The 18,977-nt window shown below is 45.8% G+C and overlaps 2 protein-coding genes across 4 annotated transcripts in view; one reads left to right on the top strand and one right to left on the bottom strand.

The window, feature by feature from the left end:
• SAP30BP (SAP30 binding protein) overlaps positions 1-10,001 on the bottom strand; it is a 31,575-nt gene extending 21,574 nt beyond the window's left edge. The window contains 4 exon segments of the mRNA XM_062633737.1: positions 6,474-6,521; positions 9,549-9,658; positions 9,780-9,947; positions 9,950-10,001. Of these exon segments, the coding sequence (XP_062489721.1) occupies positions 6,474-6,521; positions 9,549-9,658; positions 9,780-9,947; positions 9,950-9,986 (363 nt within the window). The 5' untranslated portion in view covers positions 9,987-10,001.
• LOC134171476 (ATP-dependent DNA helicase Q5-like) overlaps positions 1-16,537 on the top strand; it is a 71,448-nt gene extending 54,911 nt beyond the window's left edge. Inside the window, exons 2-5 of one of the 3 annotated variants that reach the window (XM_062633735.1) lie at positions 10,002-10,085; positions 10,584-10,714; positions 13,830-13,951; positions 15,735-16,537. In XM_062633735.1, the coding sequence (XP_062489719.1) occupies positions 10,594-10,714; positions 13,830-13,951; positions 15,735-16,283 (792 nt within the window). In that variant the 5' untranslated portion in view covers positions 10,002-10,085; positions 10,584-10,593 and the 3' untranslated portion in view covers positions 16,284-16,537. Of the gene's footprint in view, positions 1-9,950; positions 10,086-10,117; positions 10,163-10,583; positions 10,715-13,829; positions 13,952-15,734 lie in introns of those variants that run through there. The other 2 variants (XM_062633734.1, XM_062633736.1) reach the window with 2 other exon arrangements.
• The last annotated feature ends 2,440 nt before the right edge of the window (positions 16,538-18,977 follow it).

Here is an 18,977-nt window from a genome sequence, read left to right as displayed (position 1 = left end):
TCAGCCATTGCAGAGTGCACTGTTTTTGGGTGGTACTGCAGTTTTAAGGTGTTCTCCACATCTATCATCTTTAACATATTCTAAGAATTTTTAAGAGTACCTCTCAACAACTGAAAGCATGAAGGGCTGGTATTTCCTGAGCAACCTTCATTATTTGCCACCACCAAAGATTAAAATTCCTTTCTAAAGCTTACTAATGCCAGCTCCTTTTACACAGCTTGCTGTGGAACACCTAAATGGAACAGCAGTGCTTTAATCATAGAACAGCTCATCCAGTCCCAACCCCTGCCACAGACAGGGACACCTTCCACTAGAGCAGCTTGCTCCAAGCCCCTGTGTCCAACCTGGCCTTGAACACTGGCAGGGATGGGGCAGCCACAGCTTCTCTGGGCACCCTGTGCCAGCGCCTCAGCACCCTCCCAGGGAAGAGCTTCTGCCTAAGAGCTCATCTCAGTCTCCCCTCTGGCAGGTTAAAGCCATTCCCCTTGGCCTGTCCCTCCAGGCCCTTGTCCAAAGCCCCTCTCTAGGTTTCTTGTAGCCTCTTTAGGCACTGGGAGCTGCCCTATGGTCTCCCCTAAGCCTTCTCTTCTCCAGGCTGAACAAGCCCAGATCCCTCAGCCTGGCTCCAGAGCAGAGCTGCTCCAGCCCTCATAGCATCTCCATGGCCTCCTCTGGACTCACTCATGCAGGTCCACATCCATCTCGTGCTGGAGCACAACTTTTCCCAAACACTTCTTCCCCTTCTTCAGACCAAAGCAGTTACACTTGAGGTGAAATTTATTGATTAGGTTCAGGCACATTTTGAGAATCTGGCTTCATGAATGTTTCTTGAATTCAGAAAAGTTAACAGGTCTTATCAAACTAAGAGTTAATTACAGGGATTACATTAATTCACAGACCCCCATTTACTGGTACTTAGCACTTTACCTCATTTACTTTAAATCAAGATAATCTTGGTATTTAAACAAACAGGTTAAAAGCAGGCAAGGTAAGAATAAAACCTTGCAATCAAAAGTCTCTATCTAAGCATTAGTACACACCTACACATTGTAACACAGTAGAATTACTCCACAAGCATGCTGTATCTATAAAAGCCAAACTTAACAAAGAGTTGATGTGGTACATGCTGAGAAACACAATATTCCTCTGAAAATCAGGCACCCTTCTACTCTATCCCAGTTTGGCTGCCCCTTCATACAATGCCTCAAGATGCAGAGGGGGACTCTTAAAACCAGAAAACATCAAAGTAGCCACCTGCTTTGAAAAACTGTTGCCATGTGCCAGCCATTCACTTGCTAAGGGAGTGGCAAATTTATTAGCTTTCCTGCACTGGCTGCTCCTGATACCACAATCAAGGCTCAAGAGTTAATGATTTCCCCGGTGAAAACTCCAGCTAGCCAAGCTGCAGGGCTGGACTCCATCCTTGATCAACACTTGCAGCTTGTTACTCATCCAGCCCTATAAGCTGAAGGAAAGAATCCCTCACGTGGGACTTGGAGCACAAGGTCAGTATTGCATTTAAGATTAGTTTTCCTCCTTCCTGCAGGGCCAGTCTATTTAGTGAGCTCTGAAGGCCTGTATCTTGTTACTGCATCAAGGCTGTGACCATAGCTAGCTGCTGGCTAAAGCCCAAGCACCTTGCACTCACTGCACAGCCCATTAACCCTTGTCATCCCAAACCAACACTGCTAGCAAAGCACCAAAGTTCAGACCCATTTCCACAGCCTTTGTTTTGTATCCATGGTTTTATCATTTGAGGAAAAGACACAAGGAACCCATGCAGGCTGTGAGATTCCATCTTAACACCATGCCTTTGCCAAAGTTTCTGTTGACCATTTCTTTTCCCTTCTCAGCAGAAGGCCTTGTTTGCAAAGTGCCTTTGGGACATATGGTTGTTTACAGTTAATGTCGTCTCACTTAAAAGCAGGGACCCTTACAGTGATTTTGGTCACTAACAAACATGTCCTGTTCCAGAGCCTAAGGACATCCATCCAGAGTGAAATCTGGAAAAAGGACTAGTTTTACCTAGATGTGAATCTCTAGTTTTCCATCTGCGCTTGAAACACTTCCAAATACAGTTACAGGATGTGGCATATCTGACTTTGCTACTTAAAAAAAGGAAGATTCTACTTTTTGCTGCAAGCACACAGTGTTCAGAACTGGTTCACAGGTGCTCAGTAACAGTGAATCCAATCGGCCAGAAATCTCTTCTGGGAGAACTCTTTCAGATGACTGATGAAGATTAAATATTCTTCTACTCCTGGCACACCCTCTTCCCCAAAGATATGTTAAAGAAGTCTCCATGTATGCCTCTGAGGGTAGACAGAAAACAGCAGTTTGACATCCGCATGTTTGAACCTGAACAGCTTTTTGCTACTTGCTGCTCAGCACAAAAAACACACGTAAGCTGCAGTCCCATCTAGCACTTTATATTGACTTCACCTTTAGTGAGGAAGAAGGGCTGTACGGACACAGACATACCTTCATCAAATCAACAAGAGCACACTCCCTGGAACCATGATAAAAAACAGAGATAAAATATAAATCCCATAGGTGGGGTAGAAAAATATCTCCCCACTGTGGTTCTTTAAGGCAGGCTCCAAATTCCTTTCTCCCCATCATCACTTCAGCAGACAGTCTTTTACATCATTCGTGGCTTTCAGTGTCTTCAGTCTGCACCCGCAACAGATACCAGCTGAACCTTCTGGAGGTTTTGTGTCTGGTACTATCCAAGTGAAGAATGAGGCCAAAATGCAGGATGCACCAGCAACAAGGGAACTACTTCTGCACACAGCCTAGCTCAACTGGTCAATTATTCAAGATAAAATCTCAAAGTAGTTCCTTTACTGTATGTACAAAGAGGCAGAACAGCAGAAAAAATTTTAAATGTATATTCAGGGCTTGAAATTACTATAATTACCTGATGAATTGCAATGGCTTTATCGCATTCATGCATTTAAGGATCTACCTTCTGTTTACAGACAGGCTCAGATCCTAGAAAAGCCCTCGCCATATATAAGGGGCCTATGATATCTACTTAAACACATTTCCAGGTCTGTGATGTCTTACAATAGAGCAAGAACTACAGCAGCACTCAGCTGAGACAGAAAAGTTGTCCAAAAGTGTTAGCAAGTTATAATCAAGTGCCACACTTCGGTTTTTACAGTAACTACAACCCTTCCTCACTTGTCAGATACTGCAAGCTCAAAGCAATGAGGAAGAACAAGGAGAACACTGCCCCTTGGTGGAAAAAAAAGGATAGGAAACATTTGTAACTGTTCCAAGTAAAACTTTCTACAACGTTTCATTTACCCCATCCCAAGGGAATTTCCTAGCATCATGGCTAGGGCAACTCCGTCAGCGCCACAGAGAATGCTGTACAGAACATGCCCTCTCTCTGACCAGCACAGCACAGGGCTGCCTTGCAGCATGCTGCGCAGCAAAGGTGTGCTTCTTCCTCTCCCTCAAGTGCCACCTTGCTACCTACCTAGAATTCCATAAAAGCCAAAAGGCAAGAGAAAGCTACTCCCTTTTTCAGTTGTGTATGAAGACATCCATTAAGGATATCATGGAAGTCAAACTGAAGTTCAGATTTGCCTCCCTGCTATTCTTCTCAAATCCTCATCTTTCATCCCATGCCAGGAATTACATTTTAAACTTAAAGAAAAAAAAATAAGCAACTTTAAATTTACATTTTCAGTTCTTGCAGAGCTCCTACTGCAGTGTGTACCCAAGACAACAAATCATTTTGATACATTCGTTGTTTCTTTGCTTCCGAGCTGAAGCTGAAACACTGTTCCATAGCCACCTGTAGCTCTTCCTCAGAAGGGTTAAACAGCAGCACACAGAACTAGCCGAAATCAAGAGACTTTTTAAACAAGCAGCATGAAACAGCAACATGTCAGCAACATGTTAAAGCAGCAACCACACAGTTCAGTGGTAAGATTTCTGTAGCACATCCCTACTCAGACAAGTACTATTCTATTATAGTCTGATTCTGTTCTTGCAGTCAGATCTTTTCTACATTGCCCTGGAAAAAGGGAAATATAATTCTCGTTTCTAAGAAGGGGAAAATGGAAGACCCAGAAAACTACAGACCAGCCAGTCTCACCTCTGTGCCTGGCAAAATCTTGGAGCGGATTCTCCTGGAAGGCATACTAAGGCACATGAAAAACGACGAGGTAGCTGATGACAGCCAACATGGCCTCACTGAGGGGAAGTCCTGTCTGACCAATTTGGTGGCCATCTATGATGGGGCTACGGAACTGATGGACAGGGCAGAGCAGTTGGTGTCATCTACCTGGACTTGTGCAAACTGTTCAACACTGTCCCACACGACATCCTTGTCTCTAAACTGGAGGGACACCAGTTTGACAGATGGACCACTCGGTGGATAAAGAACTGGCTGGATGGCTGCATGCAGAAAGTTGTGGTCAACATCTCAGTGCTCAACAGGAGAGCAGTAACAAGTGGTGCCCCTCAGGGGTCGGTGTTAGGACTGATTCTGTTCAACATCTTTGTCGACGACATGGACAGTGGGATTGATGCGTCCTCAGCAAATATGCTGATGATACCAAGCTGTGTGGTTCGGTTCATAGGTGGAGGGAAGGAATGGGATCCAGAGGGATCTTGACACAGTTGAGAGGTGGGATAATGCCAGCCTCATGAAGTTCAACCACGTCAAGTGCAAGGTCCTTACACCTGGGATGGGGCAATCCCAGGCACAGCTACAGGTTGGGCAGAGAAGAGATTCAGAGCAGCCCTGCAGAGAAGGACTTGGGGGTGTTGGTCAATGAGAAAATGAACATGAGCCGGCTTCAGCGTGCACTTGAGCCCAAAAACCAACCATGTCCTGGGCTGCATCAAAGGAGCGTAACCAGCAGGTCAAAGGAGGTGATCCTGCCCCTCTACTCTGCTCATGAGACCTCACTTGAAGTATTGTGTGCAGTTCTGCTGTCCTCAACATAAAAAGGACATAGAGCTGTTAACAGGAGCAAGTCCAGAGGAGGCCACAAGGATGATCAGAGGGCTGGAGCACCTCCCATATGAAGACAGGCTGAGAAAGTTGGAGCTGTTCAGCCTGGAGAAGAAAAGGCTGCATGAAGACCTCATAGCAGCCTTCCAGTATCTGAAGGGGGCCTACAAGGATGCTGGAGAGGGACTCTTCACCAGGGACTGCAGTGATAGGACAAGAAGTAATGGGTCAAACTAAAACAGGGGAAGGTCAGGTTAGATAGAAGGAAGAAGTTCCTCCCTGTGAAGGTAGTGAGGCGCTGGAACAGGCTGCCCAGAGAGGTGGAAAAAGGATAGAAGTGACTGCCTCTTCCTCATTTCCAAGAAAGGTATAATTTATTGTTCTTGCAACAAGGAAAGGAGACAGTGCATTCCATTTCCAAGTGCCTTTTATCTGTATACCAAAGGCATTCATGATATTTCACACACTGATGCAAGAGAATTTACCAGCTGCAGTACAGCTGCCAAGATTCTCAAGTATGTATCATTATAAACCCTTAAAACCATTGTGGAAACTGGAAGAAGTCCTGCTATAAAACTAATTTTAGCAGAATAGCTCAACAGATTCATTTGACTTCATCTTGTCCTATCAAAACCCTATGTTAATTTAAATGCTCCACAGAATTTCAGTTTGCAGCACAGTCCTCTGTTTCCTCAGTAGAGCTTACTCTCTGCAATCTTGAGGAAGCTGCTGGATAAAATAAAGGCCCTTGCACGTGTCCTTCACTCAGTATCCCACAAGACTGCTTATACTTATACTGCATGGGTAATTGAACCAGCAGAACAATTTGGGCACAGGTCTTTATATGAAGTCTCAAATGGCTTTGGTCTGTGTCTGTCTTCCAGCTTTTTTAGCCTGATGTTATGTTCCTCTGTGCTGTTAAACCTGTTGTTCAGCAGAAACAAGACGTAATCCCAAGACAAAGATGACTTCAACTGTTTATGACAGCTACCATCCACGGATCTTATTTCACTTTCTTAACTTTAAACACCACCTTTAGAAAATTGCTTCATTCAGAATGACACAAAGGCAGCTGGAGACAAATGAATCAATTCTGACACATTTCATGACCTTTAGGAGCATAACGTCATTTATTAAGTTGTTCTAAACAAAGAAAGTATTCTGGCTAAACACTGGCTCTAAGAGCATTCTGTACAGAACACTACATCTCCCAGGTCACTGCAAAATAGATGAGATACTGTCAGAAAACATACCTCAGATCTAATGCACAGGATGACCAAGTTCACGAATGCAGATCTTTACCATGATTCAGCCCATAGCCTGACTACTTAACTACCTTTGGCAGAAGCCAGAAGTCAAAAAAAACACATTACAACTACAAAAAGGAAATTATGAAACTAGCTACAGAAGATCACAAATGAACACCAAGCCATGCTGATAAGCCTTAGTCTTCTTGTACTGAACTTCCCCCCCCCAACACCACCACACTTTGAAATACCTTTAGGTCACCAGCCTCAGGTTTTTCAGTCTCTGAATCGTCATCTTCCTACAAGACAAGAATTTACAGGATTAAGCTTAAAGAGCAGGCTTTGCAAGTAACTGCACTTACAGCAAAGGGCTGGCATTCAGCAGCCCAGCAGCAGTCCAAGACCCTTTCCACAGAAGGCAGTCTTACCCCACCCACTCATGACCAGAAAACATGTCCTACAGCCAAGGAAAGAAGTGTTTGTTTGGGTTGTGGGCTGGTTTTTGTTTGGGTTTTTTTAGGCAAAAGCATCAGTAACAGGTGTCCCCTGCAAAACTCATGCTGCTCCTGAATGCTCAGAACTAGACAGTAGGAAGCAACAGAACTGTTGAAAAACATATCTGATTATCTGATAATGCTGTCTCTTCCGCTTGTCCCCACCATTTAGTAGTACTTACAGATAAAACAGCATTTGCAAGACCTATTATACTCCCAAGCACACAGCAGCAAGACACACAGGACACAGCTGGCCTGCCACTCCAAACATGCAGGCTTGGCAAGGGTCTGGCATAGCACCACGTTCCAAGGATCGGGTGCTGCCAGCAGACAACACATCTTTGGCTTTTGTATAGTGCCCTTGTAGCCTCCTTTGCAGATGATGTGAGCTCGCACAGAAGGGAACCACTGACAAACATTATTGGTTTCGGGTAACAGACCTCAATTTTTATTTCTACCAAGAAATTTCTGCCCTGTGAGAGCTTGAAATACTGAATGCAGCCTTGTGTCAAATTCTACACCACATGAGAAGCAAGCTCCAGCTTTGGTCCCACATATTAGCTAAGCCTACTGTTCCACTACCCTAGGAGCTACTTCACTGGGAAACCTAGAGCTACCTGTGTTTCTAGGAATACATACTCTGGGTTCAAAACAAGTCTGAGGAGCAGAAAACATTTTTCATGCTCACACAACTCAGCAGAACAGTTTTTCTTCCAAACTTTGCCACAAATTTCAACTTTGTCTCCAAAACAAGAACTTGGCATTACAGCTTTTTTTCCTACCCCCCCCCCCCCCCCTTTTTGAAGAATGTGATGATTACATGCAACTGAAAGGAACAGTTTACAATGAAATGTGCTCATGTGACCACGAGCAAGTTCTGCCAAGGCAAGCTACAGATTAACCACACAATGCCGGTAAGTTTTAATTGCCCTAATTAACATGCCTATCTCACTGAGACAAACTCCTTCACTTCAGCTACTATACAGCTTACCTTTCTGAAAGATGCACTTACGCCAATAATTTAGACTTAACTGTCAAAGTTTAATAACAATAAGCTTATAATTAGAAAAGAACCACAGAATCAAGTAACTTGGTGCTTATCAGAAATGAGATTTCCCTCCCTTCCACAGTCCCACCTATATTATAAACATAAAAGTAATTTTCAACAAAGCAACAATAGGTCAAACCATACATGTTATAGACAGGTAACTAAACCAGCTCCCCAGGCCTCCTAACCTAGCAGGGATATCACTGAAACAACTATCAACAAAGAGACATTGCTGAGAACTGCCTCTGAAAAAGACAGGCTTTTCAATCACTGTTAAGGTAAATAATATAAACATACAGTTGTTTAGATAAAAGCCCAGGACAACCTGAGTGCAACTTCCACTGCTTTCCAAAAACAACTCATAACCAGTATTAGCAACCAGCACAAGCAGTATCAAGGAAGGTCTCAATTCTGGTCAAAGAAAACTTAATGCAAAAAAACCAAACTTCGCTCTCCTGCAACAAGCCAGAGGGAGGGCACTCCATGTAACCTTCACAGATTTGTACAGTAACCACAAATACACGTAAGATCCACTGCCTAAAACGAGTGACTCGATTGACTGCCATTACTTGAACAGCAACTTGTACCTCCTAGATAATGGACACTGCAACTCGCACTCAAAATTGTGTGTGCAGTAAAGGCTACTCTATTTACATGCCCATTTGTCGATGCTAACTAAACACAGCTGATCTTGAGCACACCTACCACTTTCTTTAAAGTGGTCTCATTGAAGAAGGGTCTAGAAATTTGGGATGTAAAAAAAAAATCTCTAAGGACGTAAAGAAGTTTTACTACTTTGCTAAGCCAGATGCCAGGGGCAGCCCCCAAATGCTATCACTTGCACCTTCTCCAGTTAGGAACAGAACAAAGCCAAAAGCAAGAACAAGAGACAAACTTCTTGTCTGCTACTTTGGAAAACAGACTGAAGAAACAGTGAGTGTCTCATAAGAGACCAACCTAATGAAGTAAATTTCGACCTAATGAAGTAAATTTCAATGAGGAAAGGTTATCATACCACAGACCTGTTATTTTCTAGCTACATGGTAGGGGAAAGAACTAGAGCAGGGGCAAGATAACACATTCTTAATGTGGTGGTAAGCAAAAATTTAATGATAATGAAAGGAAAAAAGAACCCTCCCCAGACTTACTGTTTTGCTGTTACAGACACATGACAGAATTATATACCTTTTTATGTGTTACTGCTGCACTCGCAGGCAGAGGTACATGCCCTGTCTCACAATACATCAGTTATCTCAGTATTTAGGTGATGTTAAACACATGCCATACACCCAGATGGGATGCTGTTACATCAGGGTAACCTGATGTAGTGGGTGGGTTGAGTTACACACCAAAGAATATCTTTAAAAAAAATCACAGAACTTTATTCTTTTCAATCCTCCAGCTAACCATGCACCAGTGTGTTCCTCTTAAAAGATCATACTATATGACATATACTATGTTAACTGCACTTATTGAGCAATTTTATTTTGGTGTGGCTGTTGACTCTTTCCAGCCTTTTTTCCCCATAAGAGACAAATGTCATCAACACAGTTAGTAACAAGCAACAAAGACTGCACCAAGCTGCTGGTAGGTTTCAAAGCAAATGCTTTCTATTTGAAAGCAAAGTGAACAAAGTATTTGGACAGTGCTGAAACCCACCCGCACTGTCAGGTATTCGAGGTTCCATTATGGGTTGCAACTCGGGGGCTTTCTTTAGAAAGAAATAAACCTCTGCAACGCACGAAAGGCATCAGGGCAAGCTCTCGAAGCACACAGGTACTTACTGACTGCCTGCTGTTCTCATCATCCTCTTCTTCATATCCGTCCTCATCACCATCCAGGCGGGTGAAGTCATCATCTCCGTACCCAACTGAGACCAGCCCTCCTTTCTCTCCTACGGAGAAAAAGTTAAACCATGAGGAATGAGCAGGCGGCAAGGGGCAACGAGCGAGGCCTTCACTTTACAGCGGAATGGGGCGGGCCGGCGCCTTCCCCAGCCCCCTCCCCGCCCTCACCCGTAGCCGCTCCCCCATCGCTTCCCGCCGTCCCAGCCTCGCTGTCCGACTCTGGGTCCGAATCCTCAGCGTAAACCGCCAACGACGACAAGACGCTCCGCTTAGCCGCCGCCATCTTCCCCCCCCCTCCGAGGCCGTACTTCCGGCGGGCGGAGATGGCGCGCTCTCGTAGCACCGCCGCCCTCCTTCCGCCTGAGGCGGCCTCATGTTCAGCTGGGAGAGCTCCGGCGTCCGCTCGCGGCGGGAGGCGCAAACCGGTGGGCGCGGCGGCGGGGCTGCGGTAGGGCAGGGAGAGGAGGGGGAAAGGTGAGCTCTGGCCCTTTAAGGAGTGGCTGACGTCATCGCACGGCGCCGCTACAGCAGCTGTCGGATCCTGATCAAGTGTGCGGGGTTGGGGCGCGGGTGGGGGTGTCTGGTTGTGAGGGGGCGGAAGGATTCCCTTGGGAAAAGGAGGTGGGAGGCCAGCAAAGAGGAGGTGTTGTTCTCCGACACCAGCCCTCACCCCCCCCCCGTAGCTGCGGGTGCGGGCGGGTGTGGGGGGCAGTGAGGCCCCACCACCACTATGGCCCTGCAGCTGTACCTCATGGTACCTTGTCGGGGTGGTTGTCCCACAATAAACCATATTGGGGTTTCCTCTATTGGCGGGGCCTAGATGACATTCTTGGGAGAGGCCTCCAAAGCAGAGAGGAGCCTGGCAGGGCAAACATGGGGGAAGTCATGCAAACGGCTGCAGATGGGGCAGGCTGTGGGCGCAGGAGGGTGGCAGTGCTGGGCTTTAGCTCTGGTTTCTGTCACCGTTCACAGCTTCTCCAGGATGAGTGGTGAGGCTCCCCCAGGCCTGGAAGGCAGGGTTCGAAAAACACTGCAAAGAGTCTTCGGGTTTGAGTCCTTCAAGACTTCCCTGCAGGAAAGCGCAACTATGACTGTGGCGAGAGGTGAGGCCCAGCATCAGAAAGATGTGGAACATGTCTGCCTTTTCATCTTCTTGGGGGGGTGATCCTGCAAGAGTTGGTATCGTGCTTGTTTTGAGGAGACACATCACCTGGACTGTGCAGGACCTCCAAGCACTCCTCTGCTCTGAAATCATTTCAGTGGCACAGAGCACAAGCCTGTGCTGCCCATCAGCTCTCCAACCATGGCTCTGCACTGCCTGTTTTCCCTCGCATTTGTAACACCACTAGTGCATCAACCCGGAAATGTGAAGTGCTAAAGTGCTATTGTTGACATTTCCTCTGGAGGCATCTGCCAGCATGCTTGTGGTCAGATAAGGTTAAAACTGTTTAAATTTATAGGTCAAAACTATTTACATGTGCACATTTTCAGAGTCAACCTGTCCTTGTGTTAGAGATGATACCAGTAGAAAACTTTATTTCCTGGCAGAGTTTATGATTGTTCTCTGAATCGTGGCCTTTTGGCAAGGGACAGGACAAGGGAGAATGGTTTTAAACTGCCAGAGGGGAGATTGATATGAGCTCTTAAGCAGAAGTTCTTCCCTGTGAGGGTGCTGAGGCCCTGGCACAGGATGCCCGGTGAAGCTGTGGCTGCCCCATCCCTGGCAGTGCTGAAGGCCGGATTGGATTGGGATTGGAGCAACCTGTTTGAGTGAAAGGTGTCCCTGTCCATGGCAGGGGGTTGGAGCTGGAGGAACTTTAAGGTCCCTTCCAACCCCAACTAGCCTGTGATTATCAGAAACATGATTTTGCTGGTGTTGATGTACCAACCTATGTACCTGTCCTGGGTTTAGCAGTAGCAGTCAATTTTTCTCCTTCTTGGTAAGCTGGTGCAGCATTGTGTTTTGACTTTCAGCCTGGGAACAGTGGCGATAACACCGATGTTTTTAATTGTTGCTAAGTAATGTTTACCCTGACCAAGGACTTTGTGAGGCTCATGCTCTGCTAGGGAGGAGGGGAAGCCAGGAGGAAGCAGAGACAGGACACCTGACCCAAGCTGGCCAGGGAGGTATTCCATACCACAGCATGTCATGCCCGGGGTGAGGGGTAGCTGGGAGTTACCTGGAAGGACATGGGGTCTTCGGGGTCAGACTCATTTTTCGGCAGGTGGTATTGTGTTCTCTTCCCTTGTTATTTTCTATTGTCATTGTTGTTGGTGGTGGTAGCGGTGGTGATTTGTGTTGTACATTGGTTGCTGGACTGTTCTTGTCCCAACCCGTGGGAGTTGCATTCTTTCAATTCTCCTCACCATACCTCCGGGAGTGAGGAAGGGGGGGGAGGGGGAAGGAAAGAAAGAGGGAGGAAAAGGGAGGGGAATGAGTGAACGGGCTATCTGGCTGGGTTTAAACCATGACAGTTCTTTTTGGTGCCCAAAATGGGGCACGAAGGGTTGAGATAACGACAGATCTGTCCGGATTAATAGTCACTCGTCACAATGCTGATTTATTGGCTCTCAAAGCTGTTCCTCTTGATCTCACAGTTTCAGTATGTCATACCTTAGTTCAAGCCGGTATTTGCTGTATTAGTGTTTTTCAAGTGTGGGGCTTGGGCTAAGGTTCTTGTCTCATTGTACTTTATGGTAATGACTTGTAATACAATAGAATCATTGATCGTGAAACTGATCTGGCTTATGTTCCCAGTGTGGTCACCACCTTTATACTTTGGGAAGTATATAATAGAAGTGCTTAGCAATTACGCATCTTTTTTCTCCTTCTCGCGTGGTCAGCCTGTGAAAGAGACATTCTTTTACCCTCTCAGTCCAGTTCTTTTTTTAAAAGAACTGTCGTGGTTTAAACCCAGCCAGACAGCTCATTCACTCACTCCCCCCCCCTTTTCCTCCCTCTTTCTTTCCTTCCCCCCCCTTCCCTGCTCCTGGAAGGATGGGGAGGAGAATCGAAAGAATGCAACTCCCACGGGTTGAGACAAGAGCAGTCCAGCAACCAATGTACAACACAAATCACCACCGCTACCACCAACGACAACAACGATAAGAGAAAATAACAAGGGAAGAGAATATGATACCACCCGCCGAAAAATGAGTCTGACCCCGAAAACCCCGTGTCCTTCCAGGTAACTCCCAGCTACCCCTCACCCCGGGCATGACATGCTGTGGTATGGAATACCTCCCTGGCCAGCTTGGGTCAGGTGTCCTGTCTCTGCTTCCTCCCGGCTTCCCCTCCTCCCTAGCAGAGCATGAGCCTCACAAAGTCCTTGGTCAGGGTAAACATTACTTAGCAACAACTAAAAACATCGGTGTTATTGGCACTGTTCCCAGGCTGAAAGTCAAAACACAACACTACACCAGCTACCAAGAAGAAGATTTGACTGCTACTGCTAAACCCAGGACAATACCACTGCTGGTTGGACAGGCAGCTCATATGTGCCAACCCTGCTGCCAACCCTCAGCTCCCCTGGCAGGTCCCACAGTGCAAATCAGAACAGTGTTAAACTCAGAACTCAGGATATACTTAGTTTTCATCTATTGCCAGCAGCTCTGCAGACATGCTGTTGACAGCAGCCTGCCCAAAAGCGGTGCTCTGTCAGCAGTGTGTCCCTGCCTATTAATGTTGCATGTGCTGGCATCTTTGTGATTTCAGGTGGATACTGCTTAGCACAGTGACAGTTACTAGCCACATTATATTATCTACATGGTTGAAATTTCCAGCCTTTATTTCCTTATGTGGTATGTTTCTGGGATAAGCTTTAAGAGGATGTGGTAAAGATCTGTCATGGGACTGGTAATTAGATAACTGCAGGTCTGTAAGATGAGTCAAAGCAGCTCGTCTGGAAGAGAATTAACATGAATAACTTGTTTAACTTCTCCTTATCTTGGTTTCTGTATATCTTCTGTTACTTTTCTAAGGCTGTTTCTAAATGTTTGCAAAGCAATCAGAGATTCTTTGAAGGAAACCATTGCAGGCATGCAAATTATTGCTGTGCTTTTAGAAAATTAAGTGAAATTAAATTTTTTTTTTGGTATGGTACATGCATACATATGCTGTTTCTCAGATTAAAAGCCCTTCTGCCCACCCCTCCAGTCAGAGTCCTGGGAGCTTACCACCACTCAGTAGCCTTGAGCTTTCTTCTGTTTTCTTTGCAGGTGAGAAGGATGTCTTTGTATGCATGCCCACAGGGGCAGGGAAATCATTGTGCTACCAACTTCCTGCAGTTCTGGCAGTGGGCATCACCATTGTCATTTCACCTCTGATTGCACTGATTCAGGTAACTGTCTCCTGTTAGCTGCAGAAAAATGCCAGTGAATGGGGTCGGGAGACTGGAGGCACAGCTACCTCTTGTCTTTCTGTCCACGAGTCTCTGCTGTAGGCCTTCCTCCAGATTCTCTTGATGTCTTGAAATATCTCTTGATGTTTCCTTACCCTGGTGATAGGTGAAGAGACTGCAACTTAGCTGCAGAGCAGAGTAACTCTGGTATGATAATATGCAATTTTCTAAATGGATGTTTCTCTTCTTTAATAATCTAGTAGTTTTTATAACTGAGGCTTTCTTCATTTTCTCCAGTTGTCTTTTACCTCTGCTGTGCTATACAGAAGCAGCAGAGTACCTCAAACTGACCAAACTGGATCTTTCCCCAGAAGAGAACTGCTGTTTTACTTATAAAGTAAAAACTCCAGGAATGATGAAGTTGCCTTTGAAGGCACAATTTATTCTTCACCAAAATGTCTTTCTGTTGCAGACAGTCTTTCTGTTGTGGGAAGAAGCTGGTTTAGCAGAGCTGCTCCTTGAGCGCTCACATCTGTGGATCTTTTTTAACCTGTATTTTACCTTTTCTACTTTTTCATCACCTGTTGGGAGACACACTTCCCTATAATAGCAGCTGTAGCATTGCTTAGACTTCTGTAAAGCATCTGTTAGCATTGCATGATAACCTGGTGTGGTGGGCTGCTGGTCTGTGTTTTGTGGATTTTTTTTTTTTTTAACTCCTTTGCAGTCTCAATGTGCATTAGCACATTAAAAGCAGGCTTAGAGATACATCTCAGAAGGTGTTATAAATAGTGAATTTCCTCCAAGTGTGAGGATTTCTGATTAAACTCTAGCACAGGCAATATTTTATTAGTGAAATGGAGGTTAAAAGAATTGCTGTTGGTAAGATTTGCAGGTGAAGCCAAATGTGTCACAGTGATAAACAGGTTGAGATGAGCACAGTGAGTTATGGAACAGAGCTGGATGAACCTTCAGAGGTCTTCTCATCAAGATAGGGTGGCTATGCCTGAAATGATGATGATATATTTCAGTGTAGCCAGACTTCAAGAGCTTAGTCTGGGAAGTTCATATTAGCCTGAGAGCTGACTTTGTGAACAGTGTATGTGAAATCGATCACTGAAACCAGTTATTGAGTGAAATAATAAGGTCCCTGTTTTTCAGGACTATTCATATGTTCTGAAATGTTATGTGCTGGTCAAGTGTGAGTAAACAGCTTAGTGTAGGGATGAGGAGGTGAATTTGTATGCCCAGTGTTTCGATGTGATGCCGTGTTTTCTTACTGTTTTTCCTGGCATGATTCTCATCAGCAAACTTGGTTCTGTTGCAGTGATTTGTGTGATCCTTGTATTTTGTCCTATCTCAGCTGTTTTTATGACATCCTGTTGTTACTTTGGTGTGAAATGCACTCTGTTATTGTAGGGTGGTCACATTCATTTTCCACCTCCGACAACTTGTTTGTACTGGTAGCTTGTTTCAGCATGCTTCGGGTTGTAATGAGTTATTTTGCATAGATCCCTCCTGGTGTTCCCTAACAGCAAAAAGGCTGTCTTAAAGGGAATGGAGGCACAAAACTGCAGTTGGATGGATATGCTCACAGCTGCAGATAAAGGCATCTAGAGTTAAAGTTATAAATACCCAGACTGTAGGTGTATGTTGTCGTGAGACTTGATCCTGGAGGTGAAAGCTGGGACCTCACCTGGGTGTCCATGGTAGTCTTTCTTGTGCTGATGACTCTTTATTTCCATTTGCTTTTAATTTAATTTTCATTTTATATTTACTCTAGGATCAAGTGGATCACCTGCTGGCTCTGAAGATCAAAGCCTGCTCTCTGAACTCCAAGCTTTCTGCCCAGGAAAAGAAGACCATCCTGGCTGACTTAACAAGTGAGAAGCCTCAAGTAAAGCTCCTGTACATCACCCCAGAGATGGCAGCTGCCTCCTCCTTCCAACCTACACTGAACTCTCTGGTGTCCCGAAAGCTCTTGTCCTACTTGGTAATTGACGAAGCACACTGCGTTTCCCAGTGGGGACATAATTTCCGACCTGACTACCTCCGTCTGGGCACCTTGCGCACTCGCATACCCAATACGCCATGTGTTGCCTTGACAGCTACTGCCACCAAGCAGGTCCAGGAGGACATTGTGGCAGTGCTCAAGCTAAAGCAGCCACTTTCCACATTTAAGACCCCTTGCTTCAGATCTAACTTGTTCTATGATGTGCAGTTCAAAGAGCTCTTGACCGATCCGTACGCCAACTTGAAGGATTTCTGTCTGAAGGCACTTGAAGTGACAAACACCACTGGGGTAGGTTTTACATTTAAGGAAGAAGGCTAAACTGAAAAAACCTACCTTAATAGTCACTGACCTTGGTACGGCCCTGGCAGGTCTGTGGCAGGGGAGGAGGAGGTCCCTGGAAGGAGGGTGCCCATGTGTATGTTCTGGTTTCTCTAAAAGTGGTCACATATGGTTTTTAGTTCCTCTAAGATAACTAGAATGTGAAGGCTGCGTTCCTTTCAGAGGTGTCCTCAGAAAGGGGTTGCTCTACAAGAAAGTAGATTAGGAATATGCAGCAAGCATTTGTCTTGATTTGTTGTGACCCAGGCAATTATTGTATGTTTGTGTTCTGCTCGTCTACTATGGTGAGTGTGCTGGGTTCAGCAGTAGCAGTCATTTTTCTCCTTCGTGGTAGCTGGTGCAGTGTTGTGTTTTGGCTTCCAGCCTGGGAACAGTGCTGGTGATACCGATGTTTTCGGTTGTTGCTAAGTGGTGTTTACCCTGACCAAGGACTTTGTGAGGCTCATGCTCTGCCAGGGAGGGGGGGAAGCCGGGAGGAAGCAGGGACGGGGCGCCTGGCCCGGGCTGGCCAGGGAGGTATTCCATACCACAGCACGTCATGCCCGGGATGAGGGGTAGCTGGGAGTTACCCGGAAGGACACGGGCTTCTGGGTCGTACTCGTTTATTGGCCGGTGGTATTGTATTCTCTTCCCTTGTTATTTTTTATTGTCATTGTTGTCGGTGGTGGTGATTTGTATTGTACATTGGTTGCTGGACTGTTCTTGTCTCAACCCGTGGGAGTTGCACTCTTTTGATCCCCCTCCCTGTTCCTCTGGGAGCGGGGAAGGGGAGAGCCCCGGGGCGGGGGGGGGGGGCTTGATTTCTCTCAGCCCAGCACCACTCACTGGGAGTGAGTGAACAAGCTGTCTGGCTAGGGTTTAAACCACGACAGTTCTTTTGGCACCCAACGTAGGGCTCGAGGGTTTGATATAACAACAGATCTGTCCAGATTAATAGTCACTCGTCACAATTCTGATTTATTGGCTCTCAAGGTTGTTCCTCTTGATCTCACAGTTTCAGTATATCGTATCTTACTTCGCCGGTATTTGCTGTATTAGTGTTTTTCAAGTGTGGGGCTTGGGCTAAGGTTCTTGAGTCATTGTACTTTATGGTAATGACTTGTAATACAATAGAATCATTGATCATGAAACTGATCTGGCTTATGTTCCCAGTGTGGTCACCACCTTTATACTTTGGGAGGTATGTAATAGAAGTGCTTAGCAATTACACATCTTTTTTCTCCTTCTCAGGAGCTCAACCTGTGAAGGAGACATTCTTTTACCCTCCCAGTCCTCCCCCCAGACCATTTACATTTGAGAGTTTTGAAGTTTTTGAATGGCCTTTTAATGCTGTTGAGACTTGTTTGCTGATCGTGATGGGGATCACCATGCTAGCAAGCGTACAGAGTGTGTTTTGCCCACGACTGATTTCAAGAATTAAGCAGAGTCAGGTTTGGGTCTTGTCTGGGGTCAAACGTCAATGTAGGAGGACCAAGAGATTTTCCCTGAGGCTGGACAGCCATGAGTGGCAGGGTGTGTGGGATAGTATGGGCAAGTATCTAGGTCAGTGGGCCCCTCCAGTACTTTGGAATTTCACCACCAAACAACTGCAAAATCCAGAAGAATTAGTAAAACACTTAAATGAGGTGTGTGGTCATTCTGGCCATACCAGAGATGGACAAATCATGGCAACGTGCTGGGGCTTGGCCTATGCTTACAGGGCCTTGTTCAACACTATCCAGCACCTTCAAAAGGAAAAGAATGTCAGTGGATCTGAGGGCAAAGCAGCAGTCAGCGCAGCTACTCCAGCTCCAAGCACAGCAGCTTCACCACCCCCAGTGACAAGTACAGTCGCTACTCAAACTTTGGCTGCAATGAACAGCACAGCTACCCCAGTGGCAAGTACAGCAGCTGCTCAAACTTCGACTGCAACAGACAGCGCAGTTACCCCAGCTCCAAGCACAGCAGCTACACCACCCCCAGCAACAAGTACAGTCGCTACTCAAACCACAGTGATAATCACTGCAGCCAAACCAGAGGACCAATTCATACAAATATCGGTTACCCCTGTACGCAAGAGAAAAAGCAAAAAAGAGGCAAGAAGGGTGAAGCAAGATGAAAAAACAATGTGTTCACCACCAGGTCTAGCATCTGATCAGGAGTCATCATCACATGATGAAGAAGAAGAAGAAGAGGTAACTTCTCGACCTCGAACCTCAACCGAGCTACGAAATATGCGAAAAGATTTTACCTGTCAACCAGGGGAGCACATCATCACCTGGTTACTCTGATGCTGGGACAATGGGGCCGATGGTCACGAACTAGAAGGTACAGAAGCCAAGCAGCTGGGATCACTTGCTAGAGAAGGGGGAATTGACAAAGCAATTGCAAGAGAGAAAAAGTCCCTCAGTCTTTGGAGGCGGCTCTTGGCAGCTGTGAAAGAAAGGTTTCCGTACAAGGACGATGTTACGAGTCATTCGGCCAAGTGGACTACTATAGACAAAAGCATCCAGTCTCTGAGGGAATCAGCCATCGTAGAAATGATCTATCACATCAAGCCAAATAACGGGGATACACCCATAGATCCAGATGAAGTTGAATGTACACGACCCATATGGCGAAAACTTACACGGAATGCACCATCATCATATGCCCATTCATTGGCAACAGTAACCTGGAATGACAGTACCAGTA

The sequence above is a fragment of the Pezoporus occidentalis genome, unplaced genomic scaffold, assembly GCF_034315485.1.
Source record: "Pezoporus occidentalis ecotype Australia unplaced genomic scaffold, CSIRO_AGI_Poc_V1 ctg400, whole genome shotgun sequence".
Taxonomy (NCBI): Eukaryota; Metazoa; Chordata; class Aves; order Psittaciformes; family Psittacidae; genus Pezoporus; species Pezoporus occidentalis.
This window is presented reverse-complemented; position numbering and strand designations above follow the sequence as displayed.